This window comes from Thunnus maccoyii, chromosome 5 (genome assembly GCF_910596095.1).
Source record: "Thunnus maccoyii chromosome 5, fThuMac1.1, whole genome shotgun sequence".
Classification (NCBI taxonomy): domain Eukaryota; kingdom Metazoa; phylum Chordata; class Actinopteri; order Scombriformes; family Scombridae; genus Thunnus; species Thunnus maccoyii.
The window spans coordinates 7,524,098-7,551,840 of record NC_056537.1 but is presented as its reverse complement, the minus strand read 5'-3'; the positions used below and the strand labels follow the sequence as shown (position 1 = coordinate 7,551,840).

The 27,743-nt window shown below is 39.0% G+C and overlaps 3 protein-coding genes across 7 annotated transcripts in view; all 3 read left to right on the top strand.

Moving 5' to 3' along the window:
• Positions 1 to 91: 91 nt before the first annotated feature.
• On the top strand, positions 92 to 12,379 carry znf143b (zinc finger protein 143b). Of its 5 annotated transcripts, none has more exons than XM_042412027.1 (15): positions 92 to 178; positions 2,422 to 2,537; positions 3,740 to 3,928; positions 4,140 to 4,220; positions 4,979 to 5,175; positions 5,550 to 5,618; positions 5,707 to 5,823; positions 5,981 to 6,056; positions 6,452 to 6,577; positions 7,802 to 7,981; positions 8,095 to 8,322; positions 8,517 to 8,665; positions 9,680 to 9,832; positions 10,757 to 10,885; positions 12,020 to 12,379. In XM_042412027.1, exons 2-15 carry the CDS (start codon positions 2,432 to 2,434, stop codon positions 12,101 to 12,103), a joined length of 1,884 nt encoding a protein of 627 aa, XP_042267961.1. In that variant the 5' UTR covers positions 92 to 178; positions 2,422 to 2,431; the 3' UTR covers positions 12,104 to 12,379. The 5 variants fall into 5 exon arrangements, with proteins under 5 accessions (XP_042267961.1, XP_042267964.1, XP_042267965.1 ...); XM_042412030.1 differs by having other exon boundaries at positions 10,757 to 10,924; positions 12,020 to 12,107; XM_042412031.1 differs by having other exon boundaries at positions 10,757 to 10,920; positions 12,020 to 12,106.
• Positions 12,380 to 13,857: 1,478 nt separating this feature from the next.
• Positions 13,858 to 21,274, top strand: wee1 (WEE1 G2 checkpoint kinase). Its single transcript, XM_042412085.1, has 10 exons — positions 13,858 to 14,824; positions 15,626 to 15,840; positions 16,306 to 16,372; positions 17,151 to 17,323; positions 17,749 to 18,017; positions 18,440 to 18,529; positions 18,660 to 18,745; positions 18,851 to 19,021; positions 19,635 to 19,780; positions 20,003 to 21,274. The coding sequence occupies exons 1-10, from the start codon at positions 14,354 to 14,356 to the stop codon at positions 20,157 to 20,159; spliced, it is 1,845 nt and encodes a 614-aa protein (XP_042268019.1). The 5' UTR covers positions 13,858 to 14,353; the 3' UTR covers positions 20,160 to 21,274.
• Positions 21,275 to 23,645: 2,371 nt separating this feature from the next.
• The window catches only part of swap70b (switching B cell complex subunit SWAP70b), a 32,975-nt gene continuing 28,877 nt past the window's right edge, over positions 23,646 to 27,743 (top strand). Inside the window, exons 1-2 of the mRNA XM_042412086.1 lie at positions 23,646 to 23,919; positions 27,310 to 27,450. Coding sequence (XP_042268020.1) covers positions 23,824 to 23,919; positions 27,310 to 27,450 — 237 coding nt within the window. The 5' untranslated portion in view covers positions 23,646 to 23,823. The remainder of the gene's footprint in view (positions 23,920 to 27,309; positions 27,451 to 27,743) is intronic.

Genomic DNA, 27,743 nt, shown 5'->3' with positions numbered 1-27,743 from the left:
GACTCGACCAATCAGAGTGAGGCTTGTGATTGTTCCAGCCAATCGTCGTGTCTGGATTGCCAGATGGGCGGGACATGAGTTGCTGCCATACATGTTCCCGGTGTGTGGACGGCGCCGAGCATTTCCTGCACTGGTGCATGGTGGTCGAACAGGAGGAATTGTTGGAAATTTTTCGGAGGTTAGTATATAAATTGGTTTTTACCCAGTGTGCATTATTCCCACAGCCATCTCTGCGAGAGGGAGTGTCGGGCTGTGCGGCAGGGATTCACAAGGAGAGCTTAACATATCATTTTAGCATGTAAAAAATAAACTTGACACTCCGGGAGTCAAAACGCTCATGTTATCATTAATTAGCTCATCTTGTTTCCGAGCTGCGTCGCTGGTTTTACGAAAGGCGGCTGGAAAAGCTTAATGGAGATAGCTAGCTATCCTTCCAGCTGTTACAGTGAGCTAACCGAGGCTCTAGATACTAAATCTGACCAGTTATTCTCCTGTTAACCTTATAATCTTTACCAAATAGTTTGTTCATAACCGCTAAAAAACAGTCGTGACAGTTAGCATTGCAGCTAGCATGGTGGCTAACCAGCACGGCGCTGAAGTTAGCTTCTGATTCGAGGTTAAGGGAAACATAAATAATCATATTTAGCGGCTGATTCTCCGTTTTTTTAACGACTTACACTTGTGAAACAGTGTTTAGACATCGTAGCAAAAGCCTTAACGCTGTTTAAACCCACTTTCAGATTTGTGACACATTTATTTTGCTTATGAAATAAGAAAAAAGGACGATTTCACTGCTCTTCTCTCCACCCAGATAAGAAACAGTTATACATAGATTTGTCACATCTGGACTAGATCAACAAGGAGACTCCAGAGACTCGTTAAAACACAGTTTCAGATTTGTGAAACCTTTGTTTTGCTTATGAAAACAGAAAAAAAGGGCGATGTCACCTTTTTACCCATACAGGCCACATTACATCACTTGGACTTGTCAAATCTGGACTAGATAATCATCATCATCATTATTATTATTGTTGTTATTACAATAATAATCATCATCAATAAGATTTGACAAGTCTAAGTATAATCCGGATCTGATCTGGATGTGGAAAAACAGTGAAATCGCCCTTTTTTCTGTTTCATTTTTAAGCACAATAAAGGTTTCACAAATCTGAAAGTGTGTTTAAACATCGTTGAGGCTTTTGCGACGATATCTAACACTTTTTCAGTAGGGTAAGTGGTAAAAAAAAAACGGAGAATCAGCCGCTAAATATGATTATTTATTTTTCCCTTAACTTTTCCCTTAAAGCCGAATCTGAAGCTAACTTCAGCGTCGTCTCCTTTATGACACATCGTTTCGGCGGCTGCAGCTGAGACTGTCTGACCATTCAAACACGCTGTCGGTGTGCGAGCTGACCAGCTACAACAGAGCCGGTCACTTCACTTGTTAGATAATGGCTCTTTACAGTGACAATTATGGCAAGTCATAGTTGTGCTACATCCTTGCTAGCTAGCCCCAAATGCTTTATTCAAACTAATAAACGCCAAAAACAGACAGTAGACTTGGTTAAGATAAGTTAAGTCATCTTACGACAGCTTGGATAAATCGGTAAAGGTTGTAGTTACATATAAATATAGCTGGCATGTGTAGATGACACTACTGCATATTTTATTTATATTCATTACTTCATGTATCATATAAATATACATATATAACCACAACTACACCTACCAGAACCTTCTGCACATATATAGCACAACTTTTTATTTTTACATCCACAAGTCAGGTCATGTATATAGCTTAAGTATTGTAATGTTCATAATGTATATCGATTGACTTCCATCCACTTGACTTCTTATTTTGTTTGCATTTATTAGTACTAGATATTATCTGTTTGTTTCCTGCACTGCTGTAACATGAATTTCCCCTCTGGGTATCAATGTAGTCTTATCTGAATGGTAGGGACATGTTATTACAAGTGTTTGCATCAATCAGTATCCGTGAAAGCAGCATGTTCCTATTTAGGGCCAGGGACCCCAAACTCTAAGCTTACTATGCGTCAACTGGTTTGTGCTAATTTAATAGAAAACCACTAAAGCACAATGATAAGATGAGGACCTCGAAGTGATGCGTTGTTACCAAATCCTTCATTTATATGTTTGATTAAATTATGACAGACAGAAGTTCTGGGTTCATGTATTTCAGCATAGAACAGCTATACACAGTGTATAAGTGTATATGTGGTAGGAACAGGGTTAACAGGGACCCAGGAGTTTATTTTTTGCTTTTGAAGTCATTTGTATGCTCATAAGTGTAAGATATGTATGTCATCAACACACCACTAGCTGTCATGTTTAGCAAAGTATCCTGTGTATCAAAAAGGCTAAAAAGTTCACGTGTGTTTCCTGCATTTTTCATTCCAGCAGCTAAAGCATGCTCTTGGCCCAGATAAACCGGGACTCCCAGGGAATGGCAGAGTTTCATGATGCTGACGGGCAGCCGGTCACTCTTTGTCTAACAGAGGCCGTGACAGTGGCAGGTAAGCTCCCGAACTTGAACTCGTCATCGTTACAATAAGATTTAGTGTCAATATTAGACTGCGACACTCTTTGAGAAGTACATCCTGCTAAATTATTCAGTTAAATCGATTCAAACTTAACTTATTCCATGGATGTTGAAGTATTGCAACACAAAAAACATCTGCATTATACAATATATACCATGAAGCAATAAAAATAAACAAATAGTTAGTACATAAATAGTAACTACAAAAGTGTATGTAACACAACTACAAATAAAGCAAGAATATAAGGTAATTGCAGTAATAATAATAATAATTAAATACAATAAATTGCACCTGAAGGTAAGGAATAGGGTGGTGGCTGACATGTGTCAGCATGAAACACAGTTATTGTACTATTGCACTTGTAGCAGCAAAAACAAGTGTGTGTAAAAGTCTCTTCATGAAGTTAATAGTTAGGCAGCGTGACTGGCTTTGTAGAGGAATTGTTCCTCTTGACCTTACATGAACAACAATAACATGATTATAGCAGGGCAGTGATTTTAAAGAGGAAGTATATTCAATACATGATGTAAAAATACACCCAAACTGGTCTGGCAGTAAAAGAAACCAAAACAAATTTCAGAGGTCTGTTATTGTCTTAGATTCTGATGCAGAAAATGAAAAATTTAAACATACAAGTGAATTCAAACTGTCTCTTAAACAGCGAGTGAAAGCTCCATCTAGAGCTGCAACGATTAGTCGATAAATCAATTCATTCAATTCATTTTTTAAGCAAAAAAAAGTCAGACATTTGCAACCTCTCAAATGTGGGGATGTGATGTTTTTCTTTGTCATACTTGATAGTAAACTGAATATCTAAGTTTTAGACTGTTTGTGATACAAAACATTTGAAGATGTCGCCGTGGGAAATTATAACAGGGTTTTTTTTTTACTTTATACTCAAAAGAAATAATTGATTTATCAAGAAAATAATAATGAATGCAGCCATAGCTCCATACACAGAGAGAAAGATTTTTGTCCTCTTGTTTCTAGCAATGATGCCGTTACAGTTGGTAAACATGAGCGTATGTAATATAATAGATATCGAAGTTAAGTGTTGCATTTAGGGCTGTTACAGTCTGAAGTTTGACTTGTGCAGCCATGACACGATCTTCTCACTAGCTGACAATAAATCATATCTTATATATATATATATATATATATATGTCGTTCCCCAGATGGTGATCAGATGGAGAGCATGGACACAGTGAGCCTGCAGGCTGTTACTCTTGCGGATGGATCCACCGCATACATCCAGCATGACTCCAAAGCATCCTTTTCAGATGGACAGATCATGGACGGTCAGGTGATCCAGCTGGAGGACGGCTCGGCGGCCTACGTTCAGCATGTGTCCATGCCTAAAGCAGGTAAAACACAAATCCCTGCAGGTTCTCAGGAAGGAGAGAATTTGAACATTGCATCACAGTATATGAAGAGTTTGTGGCATGATGGGAAGCAACCGTTCATTTGTATTCTATCTATATGTCACAATGCTGTTGTACATGACTCCAAAGATACAAAGAGATGTCTGAATAAAACTAAAGCAGAAAATAACTAGTTCCTGTTCTTCTGTTGTAGGAGGGGACAGTTTACAGCTGGAGGATGGACAGGCAGTGCAGCTAGAAGACGGGACAACAGCCTACATCCACACACCCAAAGGTAAAAAAAAAAAACAAGTTTAACATCTCTTGCTTAATTTTCTTGAGACTTTTAATTTTCTTTCCATCTCTTTCTTCACTTTCATTAAACTCCAAAGTGTCTAATTTCTGTAATTTTATGTTAAAACATGCCGATGTAAAGGATTTAACTAATAAAGATGCTAACAGTCTTATTTCTAATCAGTCAGAAAAGTTATTTGTGATGAAGAGTTTTAATTGAACAGTTTAGTGTTCCTACTTCATCTCGACCTGCCTTGTCTGCTCCGTTTCTATAACGCTATTGGTCAACTTTTAGAAAAGTGGTGTTGCAGTAATGTTACTTTGAATCAAATGTTAGCTTCCCAGTCAGTTTGTGGACATTCGGTGTGTTTATGATCATGTTATTCACTTTAAATTCAACTTACAATGTTCTTGTGGCTGCATTCAGCTCAGATCTGTTTCTGTCAGTGTAGGATAAGTAACTAACTGTATGTTTGGCTGTTTATTCATGGCTTCAACAAATGAACAGAGGAATTTATATTACTAATAACTATTTACTAACAGTCGTAGCTCATATGATCTCCAAACCTCTTATGTTTTAGCAACTTCTGTCCTATTGCTGAGTGATTTTATACAAAGAAACAGTTATTTTGACTACGGCCATTCAGAAAATCCTCCATCTTCCCTGCGTAAACAACCATCTAAGGTTTCATACTGGAGCCGAGCCCAGTTTCCCCATTCGATTTCTCTCTCTACATCCTTCTTTTTATGTTTGTTCAGATGCTTACGACCAGAGCGGCCTGCAAGAGGTGCAGCTGGAGGACGGCAGCACCGCCTACATCCAGCACACGGTTCATATGCCCCAGTCCAACACCATCCTGGCCATCCAGGCTGATGGAACCATCGCAGACCTGCAGACCGAGGCCACAGCCATCGACCCCGAGACCATCAGTGTACTGGAACAATACACCACCAAGGTAAAGGTCCTTATATCATCTTGATATACATACTTGTGTTCAATTTTTATTTTTTTTTTCCTATTGATGCTTTACTGCACATCCTAAAATCATACTAGAACTTTTTTGTGCTTTTTGTACTTTTTATTTATATATATATATATATCCTTTTAACATCTTTCATCCACAGTTTGCTTGTTTTTAGACTGAGATGACATTTATCTACTGTAAAGACTTACTTGTGAAATGTTCACCTCTTTGTTTATTCCATGAAACATTTCTTTAGATGTAGATGACATACCCGTGTGTGAATATTTCCTTATATTTACCTCGGTTGTGAATGTTCGTAACATCAGCAGTCTATAAAAGGAAGTGTCCATTCTCCTTCCTGTCAGGTGGAGAATATCGAGAACCCCTTGGGGTCCTTTGGCAGAGTGGAAGCAGACAATGGCGTCCACATGCGGGTAGAGTATCCTTTTTCCCTCCCCTGACTTTTTAATCCTTAGCTCAGGTATAACATTAAGAGTCTCACTCATGTTCCTTGTCTTTCAGATTGTCTTGCAGGGTCAAGACAACAGACCAGGAAGGGTCTCAAATGTAGGAGAGAAGTCTTTCCGCTGTGAATATGACGGCTGCGGAAAGCTCTACACCACTGCCCACCATCTCAAGGTCAGTGTGGGTGGTTGTGTGTATGGAAACGTGGTCGCGTGTCTGTGCTTGTTCTTACTCCGGTGTGGGCAGATATTTACTTTACAACACATTCTTATGATGTTGTCAGCTACTTGTTTACTTTTTCAGCCTGAAAAAGCTGTTTGTGTTCCCGCAGGTACACGAGCGCTCCCACACCGGAGACAAACCGTACGTCTGTGATTATCCGGGCTGTGGGAAGAAGTTTGCAACAGGTAATAAACTACTGTGGAGTGTTTAACTTTTCACACAGGGCTCGCTCATTCATTTTAAAGCCATTTACTAGATTAAAAAAGAATTTAGACATAATAGCATGTTAGATTTTTTTTTTTTTTGCCAGATTACATTATTCAGAGTACATTCACCTCTATATTCTTGAAAAAATCTCAACATTTTCTCAGATTTGTTTGCTATTCTTTGTTGTTTGCTGTAATACACTGATTGTACTGAATTACCATTGTGGCTTTCTAGACTAATTATCATTTTTAAATCAACATAAAATCAGGCTGAGATGTTCTCATGTGGCTAACAAGTGTTTGAGCAATGATGTGGATGTGTTAATTAGGTATAAAGGCTTAGCTGAATGCGAATGTTTTTCTGGCTATTTAAGGGTACGGACTGAAGAGTCACTCACGCACACACACTGGGGAGAAGCCATATAGATGTCAGGAGTTGAACTGCTGCAAGTCCTTCAAAACCTCTGGAGATCTTCAAAAGCACACGCGGACTCATACAGGTATACAGCCACACCCAGAAACTCACTGACCAGTCATAATTATATTGCATCATAAGGTTTAAATGTCTCATAATGTGTCACAGGTCTGGCGCAGGGTTTAACTGCAGTTTACTGCTGCTGCTGCAGGGAGCTGAAATCGTGACTGCTAGTTGGCCTCAAGGCCTTTTGTTTAATAAAGGAGTTACTGAGAATGTGCAGCTGAACTTATGTTATTTCGGTCAAAGCCCAGCGTCATGCCCCGCCGATTTTTGAAACAACACAGATTGTGGTGCAGTGCCAGGATTGGCTGAATAAATTGCAAGGTTTTGTTGGTTGGATGTTGGAGAGCTAAATATTTCCTGAGAGCCACCAAAGCACCAGAGGAGTTTTCAGGCATGTGGTCAACATGAGAAATATGACACTAAGATGCTGCTGCTCATTTTTGAAACGCATGATTTTTGTAGTTTTAATCTCGTTTGTATTTCATAGAGCATTATTGCATAATAGAATAGAGTAGTATTTCACAGAATCTTGTTTTCTACTTCCTCATAAAACTTTTTTTGTGTATTCCATTTTTTTTGTTCTCATCAGGTCCATACAAGAAGTTTTGGAATATTGTGGCAATTTGAACTATGACATTAAAGCAGCGATAATCAATATGTATTATAATAACAATCAGTCAAATGACAATGTGTAACAAGGTGTGGCTCGTAGTGATTAAACTACAAAGAATTCTCTCTCAACTCTGCAGCTCCCTTCAGCTTTACGAAGCATTGTAGCAAGTTTCAGCTCATTGTTTAGCTGTCCGGCTGTAACTTTACTGGTTCGGTTCACTCTCATCACTTTTTATAGCGTTGTTTTCAGACGCAGCAGGCAGCTGATTTCAGTAAAAAATCTCTAAAAATCCTCTGTACACTACCTGCTCAGCACCAAATGGCAAACAGACACAGTTAGCGACTAGCCGGTGAACATAGCGGAGCATTTAGCAGCTAAAGAGCCAGATATTTCCCTCAGGGGTTGGTAGAGAGCAAAAACAGCTAAAGAAGAGTGAATGATAATGTGGCACCCTAACTGCTGGATGTGTATATACGAAGCTGCTAACGGGTGCAACATATCAATATTAAAAGGTGATGATATGTTAGTATTATGTTCACAACTTGTTTCCGCTGCCCCCAAGTGGCATAAAAAAAATCATATAATGGATGTTTAAACCCTGACTTTTCTCCTCTTTGTCTTGTGTCCCAGGAGAGAAGCCTTTCAAATGCCCAATCGAAGGCTGCGGCAGGTCGTTTACCACCTCCAACATCCGCAAAGTTCACATCCGAACACACACCGGAGAGAGGCCGTACTACTGCTCTGAGCCCAGCTGTGGACGGTCCTTTGCCAGTGCCACTAACTACAAGAACCATATGAGGATTCACACCGGTGAGCCCTTTTACATTACACCTGGCTTTTTATTATGTCTCCTCATGAGTCAGGAAGCCATAGTTTAGTGACTAATTTGCATTGTCTGACTATTCTTTGCCTACTTCCTCCAGGTGAAAAACCATATGTGTGCACCGTGCCTGGCTGTGAAAAGCGCTTCACAGAATACTCCAGCCTTTACAAACACCATGTGGTTCATACACCGTGTAAACCTTACAACTGCAACCATTGTGGGAAAACCTACAAGCAGATCTCCACGCTCGCCATGCACAAACGCACAGCACACAACGACACAGAGCCCATCGAGGAGGAGCAGGAGGCTTACTTTGAACCCCCCACAGGTCAGTTTAAATTAAGTTATAGAAAGAGTTTTTAATAAAGATTTACAAGATAGATACTGTAACAGTCACATCAACAGGAAATTGGATACCACAAAGAAACTAAGATTTAATTAAGTGCAGTAAAGGAAAGTAAATGAAATGTGAAATTATATACAGGACAATTGTCAAGTTAAAGTCTTCTGTTCTTAATGCAGATGCCATTGATGACCCCAACGTGAGCTACACAACAGCAGTGGTCGAGGCCGATGACTCTGGCTCGGAGCAGGTTCCCGTGGAGAGCTCAGACATGGTTGGTCAGCAGCACGTTGCCTTGGTAACACAGGAGGATGGAACACAACAGCAGGTAATGAAACGCAGTGATGAGATAAACTGTGAATATGGAGTAGAGTCCAGAAACTAAAAAACAAGGTGTAAGCAATCAAAATTATGTTTACATTGAGTGTTACTCACCCAAAATGGATTGTTTGTATGTATCCTTGAGGTCTAACAAACATGTATAATGCCACTCATCATTAAACATTTGCAAAGATGATTTTGTTTAAAAGTATTCTGCCTTGTTTACATCCATGTTTACTAGCTCACAGTCTTCTTCCTTGTCTTTGCTGGCACTTTGCTGCGTTTCTTGGGGCATTAGAGCCACCTAGAGATCATTTGAACAGTGTAAAGCCATTTGTATAGGAGCCATTTACAGTTGTATGTACATTATATGTTTGTGTTATTTATGTTTACACGCTTCCTTGTTATGGGTTAATTGAGAGTTGTAGGAAGTCGAGGTTGATCAGTTTTCAGGTATTGCTAATTTTATGTTTATACCTCTGTGGACAATCCTGAACGTCATTGGCGAGTTGTAAATAATTGTATAAAAAAAAAAATCTGAACTTTGACCATTTACAACCCTGACATTAATTGGAAGCACACATCATTACAAATCTCACAACACATGTATGACATCACCTGCGTTCACGTGCATCCTGCAGCGTGTGCACAGGACAAACAAAACAGTGACTCATTCACAAAATAACAGCTCCACAACGTGACTAAAGGTCAGAGAGTCCACAGGGTTTGAAATTTTTAAATGTAACCTCTCAATATCTATTTTATTGCACTGCAGAATGTGGTCTTTACCTTTTCTTAAAACGTTTCTCCCTCCTGGTCACATTTCATGTTTTTCTTGGCAATCAGCAAATCACATCCCAGTTAAACAGCAGCCCTGGATCAAACAAACATCTGATTGGCTGACTGCTGTCCTGGAGGCATTTCTACTTCTGTTTGTCTGCGGTCAGGATAGTTAACAATAAACAAGCGTCGTGTTAGTTAAAACTAAATCTTCTTCACTCTGTGTTGTGTCTCACATCAGGTCAGTATCTCTGAAGCAGACTTACAAGCTATGGGTGGCACAATCACCATGGTAACCCAAGAAGGCACAACCATAACCATCCCAGCCCACGAACTAGCAACGCAAGGTGCTCACTCAGTTACCATGGTAACAACAGACGGCTCAGATGAACAGGTAAATAATTGTCCAAGTTCTCTATAGACTAGAGAAATATTGTTAGACTGTTGTTGTGATTTTTATTTTGTATAAAGGACTCTGTAAGTGATGTAACTCACCATCTGTTGGCTATGATGAAGGTTTACAGTTAAAGAGGACAGAACACGCATATTCCCAGGTCTATATTTTCATTCTGGAGCTTTACTGGAATATCTTTGGATGATTTACAGTTCATTAAACTCCTTATTTATGTTACATTGGCTCTTTATGAAGCCCCTCAGTTCAGCCTCTGTCTGAAACAGGCAGTTTTAGCTCAAGCTTGTGACCGTAAGGTCATTGGTTCAATCCCTGGACCAGCAGGATAAAACTGGGTGAGGAAAAGTGAAAAAGCAGCAGTAGTCAGATTTTGCCCGTTTTTTCCGCTCTTTACTCAAAATGGAAACTTCCCAATACATCCAATCCAAAACATGCCAGTGGACAGTGCAAACAACCTTAGGAACAAAGGCTACGGAGCAGACAGCTGTTTTTGGGCATGCAGCGAACAATCTGACATCAGTTCGATGGGAAAGTAGAGGTAACTTTGCAAACGGAGGGTTCAGAGCAGGCTGATTTTCACGTAGATTCACTTCAAATTTTGGAACTATGACTATATTTAACACAGACATCCAACATTATAACAGTATATGAATGATGGAAAATCACAAAAAGCTTTTTATGTCCCCTTTAATAATTACCTTAATTAACTAAGATGACTGAGACAAAGTGTTACAAACCAGTCAAACAGCTACACCACAGTGTGTATTGTATTCAGGTGTGTGTCCATTAATGCACTTCCAATTCTCTGCTGGACCTTCTTGATTTTGCACCAGATGTTGTTAACTAATCGATTTGTGACCAAACACCACACCTGTGACTTGACTACGATGTTTCTGTCTCCCTCAGGTGGCCATCATGGCACCCGACATGGCCTCGTTCCAAACTGTGGAGGAGGCAGGCTACAACCAAGAACAGGATGACATTCATCCTGTCACGTTATTGGCCACCTCCAATGGCACTCACATTGCTGTGCAGGTTGGTAGACCGACACCATGGGAGTGAATAGACTGGTGGGTGAGTTACAATCTGTGAATTTGTTCTGTTCACATCATGAAGCAGAAGACTCCGTGTTGTTTTTTTTAAATGCAGAAAATGTGACATTTGTGAAAATGGGAATGCAAGTCAAACAGAAGAGGCCTTAAATTCAGAAATATCACTTATAGACTGGACAGAATCTGCTTGATCCCTTTTTGTTTTTGCTTTGTTTTCATGATACTGGCAGGAGTTTCAGTCAGGACTGAAAGGGCACTTAAGTTAGTCCCCCCCCCCCCCCCCCCACACACATAACCCCTCCCCACCCTGTTTAGCTATTTGTTTAAATGCTTTGCTGTAAGTCATGTGAAGGTGGGGTTCAGCTAAGGGGATGTCGATGTGTTGCTGCCCTCCTGCTGGTGCATTTCATTAGGGATCAAACTAAACCGAAACTTAAAACCACAGGATGTGTGAGTTTACATGTAATCCAAATTTACAATGATCACCACCGTTTTTTCCTGCAAAAACGGAAACCGACACTGTAATAATAATTTACAGTTGTGGTTTTAAGTGTGTGTGTGTTTTTTTTTTTTTGCCTTGACACCAGAACAAAAGCTTATCACTAAGACCAGAAGGAAATTTGTGGAATTTTCCATCAATTAATAGAGATTATATATTGCCAAACTTTTGTTGTCTCTTATTCAAATAAATTCAAAACACTGTAGAAAGATAATTAGTTTTATTTACACAAATTCATGTTGTAACTATATATTATACTGTTATATAAAATGTAAGTATTATATTAACTATTCAGGCCTAAAACCCCTGAGGGGTGCCACACTCACATCAAAGGGAGGTCTGATGACCAACCTTTATTTATCCTGAAAAACACTGTTTCTATTTACCCCCCTCTGCTCTCTCTATCGTGGTAATTACAACACAAACACTCTTTTACCACCTATTCCCACCGTGTGACAATCAGCAATGAAATTCAGCAGCCTGTAAAGCAGTCAGAGGTGGTATTGTCTTTTTTAAAGGGGGGGCAGAGTACATAGATTTAATCAGTAGTAGTGATCGATTAACAGCGGTTAACAGTATGTCAGTCAATGTTTGTATTATTCTCTCTTTCCTCTGCAGCTCAGTGATCAGCCTTCGCTGGAGGAAGCCATCAGAATAGCATCAAGAATACAGCAAGGGGAGTCACCCGGCCTGGATGATTGATGGACACATTATGGACTATGATTTAGGTTCAAAACCATCTAAATTGGACTATATCTACAAGAGAAATCACGAGTCTTCCTCCAAGGCTTTCTTTTTCCACAAAAGAACTTAGCTTTTATCTGTACATAGGATTTTGATAACTGGAGTTCCGCCATGCTATTTTGTCCCTCGACCAAACAGATGGGAGGAGGGAAAAAATGCTTTCTAATGTTTATGATGCACAGTGCAATGTACAGCTAATGCTATTTCTAATAAAAAACAATGATTGTGTGATTATCTGGCTGTATTTGATTTTGAACACCTGAGTCCCTGTTAATCTTTATTCACCTTTACTGTTGTTCAGCTGCAGCAGCACATAGTAAAGATTACAATAGGAAAATGTAAAATATAAGTGTTATGTAATGTGTAAATATTAATTAATAGTATTAATTGATGAATATTACTAAAAGTATTTTGCAAAATGTGTATAACTCAATACAAAAAATAAGTATACTATACAAGTTAAGCACTAACAAATGAATATGAACAACACTTTTACAGATGTTGATGTCACAGGTATAGGTGTGCTTTTGATGTGTTATCAGCTGTCTGCCTTATCAATAATTGATAAGAGACTAGACTACAAGGCACATGACCATTGATGAGTGCATGTGAAGCAATTTATTGATTTAGTTAGATATTTTTTTACTATGAATGAATGGGAAAGTGTATGTTTTTACCACCATTTTTAGGCAGTGGTTGAAACTGATTAAGAATATCCACTAAACTACTGTACTTCAGTACAATTTTGCGGTGCTTTACTTGAGTAATTACTACTTTTTTGCTTCTTTATGCTTCCAGTCCACTACATTTCTGAGGCGAATATTGTATTCCACATTTATTTTGCACTTATAGTTACTACAAACAAATATTTTACATGTAATTTCATAAAATATAGTGGCAGCTATGGATTAAAGTCAACAATATGTAAAGTGGTTATATTTGCTCAATATCAACCAGCTACAAAACTACAATTATTTTGGATAAGTAAAAAAATTGAATGATACAGTAAGTAAGACGAAAGCGGCATTTCTTCATAATGAGTAAAATATACTGTTAATTACTTAACTACATTTTTCTGACAATACTTATAAAATACTTATTAAATAAGAAATTAATATATTTGTGTGGTTATATTGCTACTTTTAAAAAAGCAGAATATTTCTTTCATCTTAAAATGTTATTTTAATAACATTTTCTGATTTCCACAAAAGAGAAACAGTGACAACAACACTCAACATGTATATTACACACACAATTACCTTTTTAAAAAACTCACATATCACCTTAAATGATTAGATTAAGAGGATCAATCCTATTTAAAGTAACATGATAAGATGATTTTGATAAAGATGGGGGTTTTCAAGGATAAAAAAGAAAAATAAATACAGTTTTTACAGTCTTTTTGACCACTGGAAGCAGTTTTATTAGCCTACTGTAGAGTTGGTAAATTAAGTAATTGGTTTAGGTATATTTCTGTAAAGTATAAACCGAAATAAATTGGTTATAGTCGGTGTTTTAGTTTGATCTTCTTCTGTACCGCGGCTTCTTTGATCGAGCCGTCTAAATAATGTGTGTATTGTCTCGGAGTTGATGTAATTGAGCGACTCCGGCGACATGAAAGAGACGCGTTCGCGCCAGATTGTTGCTCTGCCACTGGTGACGTAACGCCTCCCGAAACCCCTCTGGCACGCCCATCTTTCAAAATCTTGACTCGCGCTCTGATTGGCTGCTCGGGGACATGTGACCAACGGTCGCGGGAAGTCCTTTGCCACGCGCGTGATAGGAAGACGCTAGTTCTTGACTCATTCAAACTTTTCTTGTAAACATTGGTGTGCGTTTATTGCGGTTAGACGTGTTTCTGTGTCGGTGAGCAATCACCTAGTCACTACCGGATAGTTTCAGTATTTGTTTTTACTTTTACAACGACTTCAGACGTTGTTTTTACGGTGAAATCAAGCCACTCCGGGGCCGTTTCTTCTGCGTTGGATGGGCGTGTAGCAGTTAGCAACAACACGTTAACTTTTTCTGGCATGCTAGCGGAGCTTTAAACGCTTCGCAGCGGATTTTTGGACATTTTGGAAAAACAATACCTTTTATTTCAAGGTATTTAGAAGCTGACTAGCTTTGTGAGAAACGCCACCGCAGCCGTAGTCGGGCTCCAACCGCGTGATTTCTCCCGTCGACGACGCCGGGGTTTAAATCCTGAAAATGTCGAGCTACAGCCGCCACCGACATGGATCGCCCTCTCCGAAATCTCGACCAATTCGACAAAAATTACAGTTTACATCCAGCGACGGAGAGGACGAGCCGATTGAGGACGTTAACAACAGCACGGGAGGCGAGTCTGGCTTCACGGAGCTGGACTCCCCTGTGCCAGGGCGACGGGACACCGCCGATAAACGCCTGGAGGGGAGCAGCAGCCCCCTGAACCACGACGAGCTGTGGGACGAGGAGGGCTTCGGATCCCCGTCTCATCTGCGGTCACCGAGCAGCAGCTTCTTCGCCAACTGCTCGCCGTCACCGAGAAAAGCTTCACGGTTGTACGGAGGGTCACCGGAGCGATCCTACGTCCAGGACGACGGGGAAGGATCCAGCTCACCGATCCCAGACTGCCCCGACACACCTCCGCACAAAACCTTCAGAAAACTCAGACTTTTTGACACACCGCACACACCAAAGGTTGGTATTTGTCTGTAAATAACCTAAATGAATGTTAAAGCTTTGCAAAAAACAAATTAAATGAAATAGTGGATGTATTTAAAATGTGTAATTTGTAATAACCACATATTTTAAACTTTGGGTATCATTCATTCAACCTTTCATTTATCATCTATCATCATTTATCATTATTTATAAAATGACTCAGTTCAAACAGTTACAGGCAGGTAGTGGACAGTATTTAGTGTCCAGGAGGTATAATAATATATTCTAACACTAAAAGCAGTCCTGATATGAGCTTAAGAGACACATTCACATAACAGATTATAGTGAAATTTCTTCACTAAAAGTGTCTTGAGCATGTTTACATTCCTGAAACTTTGACTTTTAGTGCTTTTTTTTTTAATGTGGCCAGGTGTTTTGGGTTGTCTGGAAAGAAAAGCTCCAACATACCACCTTATGCAAACAAATCGGTTACATTTTTTGAATTTCAGAGGATAACGACCCGGTGACCCACTTAATGTACAACTGTACTGTTGCATAATGCTCTCACTGTAGAGTAAGCCAGCCAGCTCATTTGGTGATGTGGAATTTTATGTCTGGGCATGTCTTTATCACCGATTACTGTATTACTCAGCAAAATATCTAGAATCTTCACTAGCCTTTTTCTTATCTCAGAACTACCAATCATTGCTTTTTAACTTTTTAGTTGTTAGGCTACTCCTTGCATTGTAAATCTTTGTGTTTTTCATTTGCTACTGCTGCTGTTCACAAAGAATAACAAGGTACTAAATCTGTCTCCCTTTTCTTTTTTTTTTGCAGAGTTTGTTGTCCAAAGCCAGAGGCTCCGGCCCGGGATCCTCCAGCAGGAGAGTTGCCCTGTTCAAGAATGTGGAGCCTTCAGGAAAGTCAATCACAGACAGCAGCAGGAGACAGCAGACTCCTCTGGTCAACTTTAACCCATTTACCCCCGACTCCCTCCTCATCCAGTCGGCCACACAGCAGAGAAACAACAGGAAGAGGGCACACTGGAATGAGTAAGTTGCTCAGATGTTTTTTTGTTTTTTTTCCCCCCAGTCTGACACAGTTTTGTTGAATATAATTTTGTCTTTAGAGAGTGACCGTTCCCAAAACTTCTGTGCTGCTAGTTGTACCGAAACAGATTGTATTACTTTTCAAAAGACAAGCTGCAGTCAGTATTTTGATTAGGACCCTGGTCAGTTGGTGTACTTTTCATCTTTTGACAAAATAATAATGTGAAAGCAGTTAATAACATAGCAGAGCAGTGTTGGACACCCACACCTGCTATCTTGAACACAGATCAAACCCATTGTTAAAATAACCAGATTCGTTAAAGCCGTTGACTAAGGCCAGAGGGTTTGGCTGAGGACCAAGACCTCATGGTTACTGGTGAACTCTGCCGTGTGCTTGTGAACCTCCCAGTGCTGCCCCCTGCTGTACAGAATGTTAACCAACACCCTCTATTGTCTCTGATCTTTCAGCTCATGTGGAGAAGACATGGAGGCAAGTGACGGTGAGGGAGAGGAGGAAATCCTGCCACCATCCAAGGTACTAAAATGTTTCTGTGACATTTGCATTAATTACAGACTTTTTCGTTTAAGAGGACGTATCATCTCAAATTATTCATTTTCTTTTACAAATACTTTTCCTGAAGATAGTTTATACAGTAAACATGTCATAAAAGCACAAGCAGTAAAACTCACAACAGATAGTTCAGCCATACATGCAGATATTGATCAAAATACCAGACACAATAATACAATAATAGTTGAGTCATAAGCACAAAATCCAAAGGTGACTCCAAATGACCACATGACGTCATTTAATTTGTTAACTCGTCACTCTGGAGTGTGAACAAACAAATTAACAACATTGTAATTCACCTACAGCTTTCTGCTTTTATTTTCCAGTTTCTCTGTGATGGTTCATTAGCATTTTTCACTGAAACCAACTGACAAACTGGTTTTGCTTGGTTTCAGTGATTGTGTTAACTGTCCACCATAGAGAATCTGGAAAACAACTATTATGATGTGACAGGGTTTTCAGCAGGGTTCAAAATTAAGTTTTTTTGTCCACTGGCCAAATGACTAGTGAATGTTCAAGTTTTACCAGCCACTCAATAGATTAACATTGGTTTTTTTTGGCTGGTGAGTGAAGCAAATCTACCCACTTGCACTGCACTTGCACTAATTTGCATATTTTACCAGCATGTTGTTGGTGCTAATTTTTTGCCCTGGTTTTCGGAGGAAATCAGATTTAACACAACATGCAAAGTTGTATTATAAACTTGTTGTAAAACTCGTCTCTCTTCCTGTTTTTCCTCCAGAGGATAACCATGATGGAAAGCAACATGATGTCCCGGTACACCTCAGAGTTCCTCGAGCTAGAGAAGATCGGCTGCGGGGAGTTTGGTGCTGTGTTCAAGTGTGTGAAGAGACTTGATGGCTGCATCTACGCCATCAAGAGATCAAAGAAACCTCTGGCGGGATCAGTAGATGAGTAAGTTGACTTCCTAATACTCTAAAGTACACTTGTGTAAATGATTACCTCTCCAGATTCTTTCTTTCTTCTTTTGAGGAGATTGCAACCAGATGCTTCAGATATGTATAAATGGTGTAAAGATGACATACTTTTGTTCATCAACTACGTAGATGACATGTGATTCTTAAAACTATCATTTAAATTTTGCAAACACATGATTTTGTAATAAAAGATCACACTTTTCAAGTCTTGTACATACAGCTTTTGACCAGAGCTTATTATAATAATATGCACCCAAAGGGATTCATGTGCTCTCCTGCATAAAGAGTTGATAAAAAATTGTTTACTGGAAAGTCTTGAGGCGACGCTTTACCCTTCATTTTAACTACAAAACTTGCCTCAGACACGTCTTAATTAAAACGGTCTGTTCCTTTCCTCCACAGGCAGAACGCCTTACGGGAGGTGTATGCCCACGCTGTGCTGGGCCAACATCCGCACGTGGTGCGTTACTACTCAGCCTGGGCCGAGGACGACCACATGCTCATCCAGAACGAGTACTGCAACGGTGGCACGCTATCCGACGTCATCGCCGAGAACTACAGACGCCTCAGTTACCTGTCAGAGCTGGAGCTGAAAGATCTGCTGTTGCAAGTCACACGAGGCCTCAAGTACATCCACTCTACCTCCCTGGTGCACATGGACATCAAGCCAAGTGAGTACTTCACGGTGTAAAATGATAAATAACACTAGTGTTTGTGTTTACCTGCTCAGAGACTGCAGATGGTAATTAGCTAGTAGCTAATTCCAGCACGATACATCTGTTTTCTTTGTATGAGATGAATGTTTTTTGTATCTGTCAAATAAATGTAAGAAACTAAACTAATTATGGCAGTAATAACTGTCAGTAGTAGGGCAACTAACAATTATTTTTATTATCCATAGTAATGTAGATATAAAGGGCTCATTTTAAGTTAATGAAAATGCAACAATTCTTATTTTCAGGTGGTTATAAACTAATTAAAACATACTTATGAATATTATTCCGATAGATGCGACTAAATTCTACACACTGCACCTTTAACGTGAATGTTTTCTGGTCAGAAACTAATGGAAATGTTAATGTCTTTGTTCTAGGCAACATCTTTATTTCACGGAAATCTGTAGCCAGCTGTGACGAATGTGATGATGACGACGGGTTGACCACCAGTGTCGTCTATAAAATAGGTAAGCTGCTTCTACAGTCCTTTCCTTTCTGTTTTAGTTGTTTTCCTCTTATTCAAAGGCATTTTTTAATTGTGCTCACTGAAAGACAGTCCTCCTCAAATGTTAAGTATTTATGTGCTCCCTCTTCCAGGTGATCTCGGTCATGTGACAAGAGTGAACAATCCGCAGGTGGAGGAGGGTGACAGCAGATATCTCGCCAATGAAGTTTTACAAGAGGTTTGTCATCTTGTTAGAAAAGCGTCTTCCACCTTTTGAATGAGTCGAGGGTCAACAAATCTCATTAACTTTCCTCTTTTTTTTTGTTCTGATTTTCTTTCGTAGGACTACAGTAACTTGATGAAGGCGGACATCTTTGCTCTGGCTCTGACTGTGGTCAGCGCTTCGGGGGCGGAGCCTCTGCCCACCAACGGAGACAAGTGGCACGAGATCCGACAGGGAAAACTCCCCGCTATTCCCCAAGTGCTTTCTCCAGAGTTTCTCAGTCTTCTCAAGGTAACAGTCAACACTATCTTTGTCTTTCTTTTTGAATAATTGCAGCTGTGTTAAGCTTGGAGTTATTTTTATGTCCCCTGTCAGAGGATGTCCATAATTGTTTTATCGATATGTTAGATTTTTTTTAAGATTAAGGCCTTGAAGGAAATACTTTTTAATGTTTTTCATTTCACTCCTTTTCCAAAGGTGAAATAATCCTGTTTGGTGTGTTATTATTGCTCATTTTAACTAGATTTAGTTAATAAAAATAATTAGAGCTGAAACAATTAGTTAGACAGAAAATTAATTGGCAGCAATTTAAGTTTTAATAGCTATTAATCACTAAAGTAAATTTAAAGAAAAAAAATCTAATTCAGTGGTACCAACTTTGCAAATGTGAATATTTGCTGGTTTTATTAGTTCTGTATAACTGAATATATTTTGGTTTTGAACTGTTGGTCAGACAAAAAAAGGACTTTGAGTCAGTTGAGGCTTTGGGAGATGGTGATGGGCTTTTTAAAAAAAACTGTTTTCTGACATTTTAAAGATGAGTCTTTCTTATGAAGTCCTTTTAGTGATGTGTTTTCAGTTTCTTCCTGACTTAAAACTTAACTTTTCCCGCTATTATTTTCAGCTGATGATTCATCCTGACCCAACTAGACGGCCATCAACCTCTGACCTCATCAAACACCCGGTACTCCTGACGGCAGCCAGAATGAGCGCCGACCAGCTGAGAGTCGAGCTCAATGCTGAGAAGTTCAAGAACGCTCTGCTCCAGAAGTAAGACTCTTGGCAAACTTTGATTACACATCCAAAGCAGTCGGACAACTTGTAACGCCAAAAATACGCCGCACACAGTTTGTCCTGTGATGAAACATCAGATATATTCAGTATAATTCTTCTGTTCTCGCACTGCGTCATTATAAACAGTATAAATCTGTGAGACCGACCCTGAGCCTTCAGTCTCATCATTGTTTAACTCTCTTGTTTTGTTTCCTGCAGGGAGCTGAAGAAGGCCCAGATGGCCAGAGCCGCAGCAGAGGAGAAGGTTTTGTCCACCGACAGGATCCTGACCCGCTCCACGGTCCAGTCGAACCCCAGAACCTCCAGACTCATCGGCAAGAAGATGAACCGGTCGGTCAGCCTCACCATCTACTGAGACTCTAATCCACCCTGACGGGTGTTAAAAACACGTGGGCTCATGGACCTTTTTTAATCGGACCTGTTGAGTTGAAATGGTCTCTTTGTTTTTCTTTTCGAGGAGAACCCTGTCGGTCGTGGTGTGGGCTTTTTCCCGCCCAGTTAAAGCTGTAGACTGTTGCCACACTGAACATGGACTCATCTCGATAGACTCTCATTGCCAACATAGTTCAGCCCTGTTGCCGATGGACTTTTCTTTAAAGGGGGGAAACAAAAGAACTCATTCATCGAAGGTAGTTACGATACCTTTCACACTCTCTCATTCCTTACGTTTGCATAGACGGCAGACTCTCTCTTCGTTTCTGTCCTTGCACTTCCTTCGACAAAGCCGAAGCCTGTTGGCAACGGATAAAAGCCGCAGTGAAGCTCTCTTCAGTGTGAATGTACTTGCCGTAGCTGTGCGCACCTTACTGCCTGTCAAATGCCTGATGCTGGGTACCAGAAGATCTGAGGACTGACGATTTCTGTGTTTTGTGATGGAGCACTTTGGAGGCATCAAGTGGAACTTTCCACATTTTAAAAGAAGAAAAAAAGAAAAAACCTGCTGCTATTGATGTTTTGTGTGTATCAGGGTTTGGCCAATTTCAGGTTGGATCGTTCCAGATAGATGCCATTGGCTCTTATTTTCAAGTAGCAGGAGTCCATTTCCCCTTCGTTTAATGTCCGTTTTGTTCTGGTCAGATGGAAAATGGATCATGCCATTTGTGGAAAATAATCCAGTTTGTTTAAAGTACCAAAACCAGTGAGCTACTCATTATCTGTGATGTTAGAGTTGATCCATAGTGTTTTGACTTTCCCTGTTATTGGTGCTGCCAGCCCTGTCTGTAGCATTAGAACAATCATTGTCCTGTTCTTTGGATTCTCATGTTCTGTTTTTTTTTTTTTGTTGTTGTTGTTGTTGTTGTTTTTTTTTTCTCCTGCTGTCATTTCCATGAGGCTCGTCTTCAATTATCGTTTAGGAACGTATTCCTCATCTTGTTCTTGTAAACTTCTAACACACAAAAACTCTTTTTTCTGTTGTTGTAACCTGTACATACGTTCTTTTAAATAAATTTTCACCATCTCTACACTTTCTGCTCTGTTCAGTGTCACATTTTATGGTGTAGTAAGAAAATCCCTCAAACAGTTTCTCCTTGTTTTTGAGTGAAGTGATTTAGTAAAGACAATGTCCACCTTCAGTGTTATTTATCAATTTAAAACATGGTGTAGAAGCTTGAAAAACAGCTTAAACTTGATGGATGTCATAAAATTTATAAACTTGAACAGGAAATAAGTAAAATTTGGAGTTGTGTCTACCTGCCCAGGGACTACAGATGGTAATTAGCTAGTAGCTAAATCCAGCACGATACATTTGGATTTGATGTGGAAGATCTTGTTTTTCTAGGTTTTGAAATAAACATAAGACTTATTTCATGAATTAACTACATTTTACACAACATCTAAAAACAATGAATGTTAGTATTTCTAGCACTTGTTTGATAGTGCTACAGCTGAGGGGGAGGAATTGAGTGGCATATGAGAATAGCAGATGACCAAATCAACGTGACACTAAATTAAACTTAAATAATGGTTTCACAGTTCTTCCAAGTCGATCTTCAATGACTGTGTGGACATAGTGTGGATTACAGTGAGGAAAACCTCTTTAATTGTTCATATGAGACACCTGACTGTTGAAAAATTGTGAACCTGTCCTTAAAGTTCGTTTGATTTCTAATATATAATGAAAGGTTGGGTTAACGCTTTATATTACAGTTCCATCTGTCCAGAAAGAACTTAATATGTATGTAATTTGGCACTAATTATAGTGAAATTAAAGACAAAGTCCTGAGACATGAGTTTAGTGAGTTATGTTGAGTTGCAGCTGTTTCTTAAGTAAGTAAATACTCAGATATTCATTGACTGAAACCATATTATACAGTATATGTGTGCTGACTTGTTGACAAATGTTATGTTTTTGTTGTTCAGCTGACTCACTTTGCTCTCACTAAAAGACTTAATTGAATTATTAGTTTAGCAGTGTGCCAACTGAACATTTCCATATAATTAAAACCATCCATGGTTCTTTTTAGGAATATTGCTACGAATTGGCAGTTTTGTGTTGTTTCTTTCTTAGAAACAATGCGACTATGCAAGAATAAATCAGACAGCTCTTTAAAATTGCGTTCAAGACTCCTTGACCCGTGAAGATATATTTATTCTGTAGTTTTCTTTCCAGTGTAACCATGGAAGCAAAAAGTATTTTTGGAGCGGTGGGAACCTTGTACACATTCAGCTACAAATACCTGAAGTGAAAACAAACCCGAATCATCATGGCATCAACCTGGAAATCTCACCTCTGTGTGCTTTTTCCTCTCAAGTAATGATCATAATATTAAGAAAAGTGATGTTAAAATGTATCTTGTATAAGATAAAAGTTGCATGTAGATACACTCAGTTGCCAGTTTATAAAGTACACCGAGCTAAATGTGATGCAGTCCAGCACAACATCTCTACAGTTAATTCTACTTTCATGAAGGCTTTGATGGAGGCATAAAGTGGAAGATCGCTTTAGCGAGGCGCTCAGTGGATCATTTGGATTAAGGTTGTAGTTTGTGGAGGTATTTAATTGTACTGTGTTAAACTGAGAGGTTTCTGATATTTACTGAACCCTCACTGATATAAATGGAGGGGAAAAAATATAAGAATTGTATTTTAAATATTTTTACAAATAGGAGAATATTTGGCCTTCAGTTAGAGCTCAGCCATATGGGGACCAAGTGTTAAAATAACACATTATGGAATAAATAATCATATGGATAAATACACACAAAGTATGTAAAGTAACCATTAATTGTGAATTGTGAATAATCCAATATTTTTTTTTAACTCTATTATTAAATGTTATTTAATCCTAATCATTTTCATAGTAAAATTTGCACTTTTGCCTTGAAAAGCACTTTTCCCAACATTTAAAATTCAGTTCAGCATTTTGAACAAAGCCAACTGTGAAGTAAAAAAAACTGCTGTATTATTAAAACAAACAAACAAACAAACAAACAAACAAACAAACAAAAACACATGACCTGCCAATAAACTGAGATTGTGAAAATTAGCAGGATGAGATAGAATTTTACAATGTATTTCATTGTTTTAAAATTTGATGGTCACATTATGCATTTTATAATGTATTTTGTATTTTTGTATCTATATTCATTCATCCGATAATTTACTTCATTATGTTTTTAAGTGTTTTAATTTTGTACACATTGGGACTCCATACAGCCGGAACTCTCCGGGCAGTTTTATTAAACTAATAAATCATTTAACGGCTTAATCATTTAAAGTCTAAGTCTTTACTTGACACTGACCTCGCAAGAAACATAAAACACACTGATCATGCTTCACACACGGATTTGATGTATAATTTTCTCTCGCTGAGCGGTGCTGCAGCTCTTAAATCATCATCATCATCATCATCATTACGCCGAACACGCACGGCCAGTGTCTGACAGCGCGTCATGTGACTTCGCCTCATTGTGTCCAACAACAGAAACGGTTCAGACACACACGGAGAGCCAGAGAGGAAGAGAGAGACACATACACAGCAGGACAGAAAAGACGAGGACGAGTTTAATCTGAGCACCATGACCCTCCGGGACGAACTTTTAAAGTCCATATGGCACGCCTTCACAGCTCTGGATGTGGACAAAAGCGGGAAAGTCTCCAAATCTCAGCTGAAGGTAAACTTTACTCTTCTTTTCTGGCAGTGTGAGCGGCATTTTTTTTTTTGACAAGCAGGAAACTCTCAAACCTGCCACAACTTTTGGTATCTTTTGGCAAATGTTCAAAACCTTTGAAGGCTTTTCTTCCTCCTCTGAAATTAATACTAAAACACAAAGTGCGCTTCTGTTTGTGAGCCGCCAGCAGCAGCAGAGACGCACCTGTCTGAAGGCTCAACGACTGATTACAGACGGTCAATTTCAGTAGGTTTCCACAGAGAAACTACAAAACTACAACTCACTGCAAGTACAGGAGATTAAAGGATGAATTATACTACATTTAAAGTCATGGGAACATTATTCTGACTTAAAAGAACCAGCATCACTACATGAGGCACCAGAATCTACTGAAAAACTTCAAAAATGATGAATTGATTTTTAACATATGTAGACAATTAAGGTCTTAAAGGACAAGTTTACAATTTTTCAAGTCTGTCAGGTGCCAAAATGAACACTGAAGCCTTTTTTTCTTGCTGTAATCGATCGTCCTGTTCATACCGGCCATTAGAAGATCCCTTCATAATGCACTTAGAATGTAAGTGATGGGGGACAAAACCCACAGTCCTCCTTCTGTGCAAAAAGGTATCTAAAAGTTTATCTGAAGCTCAGTCGTCCAAATGAGTCAAATCAAGTAGATATCTTTCAACGTTACTGTCTTTTTAGTGCCAAAGTCCCTCTTTTTGTTACTATGGCCTACTTCCACCGCAGCTCAACAGGGAAACACTGTCCGAGGAAACACAACAAAGGAATTTGATGCTGTAAATATGGCAGATATCCACTTGATGTGACTAACTCAGATTGCTGAAACCTCTTATAAGCTTTTTTAATAGCCAGTATGAACAGGAGGAATGATTACAGCAAAGAAAATCTCTTTTGACTGTTGTTTTAAGAGACAGAAGGTGAGTACAAAGTTAATTTAGTGCTCAAACTTAAACAGAATACTGTATTTTCATGAAGGAAGAGCATTCTGTGTTTATTATTATGCTGAGTCTCCATGTCAACAACTATACTCAGCTCGTAACCCTTCATGTCAGATATGTGAACTTTAGTAACCTTACGAGAGGAAAATAGTGAAATATTGTCCTGTTAGGGGTCAACTGGATTGACCCTTATGGAAAAATCCAAATGTAGAACAAAAGTAAACTTTTTTAAATTTCCGTTGATATCACTCAGTGTGTATACAACGTTTTGACACACCCACATATTTCAAGCAAAGCTACAATGGAGCCAATCATTGTTTAGCAATGTGGAAAAAAACCCCAACATCAATTAAGGTCATGTTTTGAGGTCAGCTGTTGCTTTATTTTGCACTTAAAAGCATTTAATTATCAGATGAGGAGACGACAGACTGGCAGCCCCAACGGCCCAGAAAGTAATTCAGCTTTGAGCTTTTAAGACACGTTACATCTTTTGAAAGCGGTAAAAAAAATCCTCTTTTCTGATTGGAAAACCTCTTGCTCATGCTTCCTCTTTGTTATCTTCATTATTTCCATCTCTGTTTACATGTAGTATTTCATGTTCATGTCATATTGCAGTTGTAATTGCAATTGAGAAGCTTTTCTGAAAGCTCTGATTTCCAACTTGGAACTTCATCAAACTGCCTGAAAATCTATTAATGTTCAGGAACGTTTATACTTCTTACCAGTGTTTCACCTCATTGAGCGGACCTGTGCATTAAACATTAAATATTAACTTACACTACAAATTGAATAGGTCCTCAAATGTAAAGAATGTGCTCCTTTAACGGAGTCCTTCAGTAGATTGTAATATATTCAAGTCCTCGTGGTGATCAGTTAAACTTTACAGATTAGATCATATCATCAATCAATGCTAAAACAATAACTCAGTTAATCAGGCAAAAATCCTAAACATTCACTGGTCCCTGCAATTTAAATGTTTTAAAGATGTGCTGCTTTTTTCTTGTAAATTGAATCTTTTTGGGTTTTGGACTGTTGGTTGGAGAGAACAAGCCATTTGAAGACGACATCTTCGGCACTGGAAAATTGTTGTGTGTTTTTCACTTTTTTTCCCCTGTAATTTTATGGACTTGACAATTTAAAATCTTCCAATTTTACACATCAAAGTATCTCCAGGTGTCAGGCAGTACTGCTGCATATGGAAAAAGTAGTGTAAAGCCTTTTCTGACTTCAGAGGGAGCGGTGCAAAATCAGATAAATTGGCTCAAGTGATGTCATTTGAGTCAAGACTACAAATTTGAAAATGTAAAAAAATCTGTTGGTGTGGAGTTAGAAAGAAGGGACGTTACCGGACCTCTGTAGCCCGCTCCACATCTCTGCTTTAGGCTACATTAGCCATGACTAGCATAACACACCTGAATCTCTAACTGTACTGTTGGCAGTTGTAATGTAGGCATTTACCTCCCCTCCAGTGCGGAGTCCCTCAGGGTTCTGTCTTTGGGCCAATCCTGTTTTCATTGTACATGCTCCCTCTGGGTCAGTTGTTCAGCCATTTTCATGAAATGTCATATCACTGTTATGCCGATGATACTCAGATCTATTTCTCTGACAAAACCAATAACCTGAGCCAACTGTCCTCCCTCCAAAGAGTGGATGACTCAAACTTTCCTCCATCTAAACCCTGACAAAACTGAAGTTCTTTTAATTGGTCCTGAAATCTTTGTCACTGCTGCTACTCAATTTATTGGCCCACTTCACTCAAACACTAAATCAACTATTGAGAATCTTGGTATTGTCTTCGACCAGTATACGACATTGGACCATCATGTTGATAAGCTTGTCCAGTCCTGTTTTCTTCAGCTAAGAAATATTGCAAAAATAAGACCTATATTGTCCTCTACTGTTCTTGAATAATTAATCCACACATTCATTTTCTCCCGTTTAGACTACTGTAACTCTCCACAATCTGTTAGATCTGCTGAATCCTTGGACTGTTTTAAATGATGTCTCAAAACCCATTTTATATTGGCAAGCCTTTCTATAGACCTCCCTTCTTCTTCCCATGTCCTGTTTTATTTCATTTTGGTTGATTTCTTTCTGTCGTGTTTGTCTATTTTATTCATCTATCCCTTTCAATTTTGCATGTGTATGTGTCTGTAAAGCACTTTGTAACTGTGTTTTTCAAAAAGTGCTATATAAATAAACAAATAAAGCTTACTTGTTTTGACAAGGAAGAAGATTGCATGGAATAAAAACACGATATCTCTGGTTCTGCTGATCCTTTTTAGATCCTTTTTAATAACTGTCCACCATGAATCTGACAGTTATAGAAGTGCTCTTTTAATCCAAAAACCTGTTGACAGATGAGCTGATAATGGCAATAATTGTAAGTTGCAGCACTAAAATAAACATATTATTTTTCCCATCTGTCCAGGTGTTGTCACACAACTTATGCACAGTGATGAAGATCCCACATGACCCCGTCGCACTGGAGGAACACTTTAAAGATGACGACGAGGGTCCCGTCTCCAACCAGGGATACATGCCATACCTGAACAAGTTCATCCTGGACAAGGTCAGTCAACAGCAGCGAGTCTCAATCAAGTAACAGTGTAGCAACTCTGGATGCAGTCGCATGATACTTTATGTTGAGTTTAAGACATTCAGCTGCTGTTTGTGTCCAACGTGAGAATAAAGCAGCAGTTTAGAGAACAGCTGAACCCTCAGCTGAACATTCAAGTGTTGTTGGTCAACAGCTTTGTATTTACGTTCACTTAGTAGATTCTGAAAAGGTTTATCCTCCTTCAGTTGAAGTTTAGACAAGAGCTCAGTCTTCCTGTTGGCTGTTTGCTTGATTGAACCCCAAAA

Excerpts from the sequence above, each read along its gene's own strand:
- znf143b (XM_042412027.1), top strand. The coding sequence starts at position 2,432 with ATGCTCTTGGCCCAGATAAACCGGGACTCCCAGGGAATGGCAGAGTTT. Across the intron at positions 7,982-8,094 it reads CCATATGAGGATTCACACCG|GTGAAAAACCATATGTGTGC; the intron begins GTGAGCCCTTTT and ends TACTTCCTCCAG. Across the intron at positions 8,666-9,679 it reads AGGATGGAACACAACAGCAG|GTCAGTATCTCTGAAGCAGA; the intron begins GTAATGAAACGC and ends GTCTCACATCAG.
- wee1 (XM_042412085.1), top strand. The coding sequence starts at position 14,354 with ATGTCGAGCTACAGCCGCCACCGACATGGATCGCCCTCTCCGAAATCT. Across the intron at positions 18,530-18,659 it reads CAGTGTCGTCTATAAAATAG|GTGATCTCGGTCATGTGACA; the intron begins GTAAGCTGCTTC and ends TCCCTCTTCCAG. Across the intron at positions 19,781-20,002 it reads AAGAACGCTCTGCTCCAGAA|GGAGCTGAAGAAGGCCCAGA; the intron begins GTAAGACTCTTG and ends TGTTTCCTGCAG.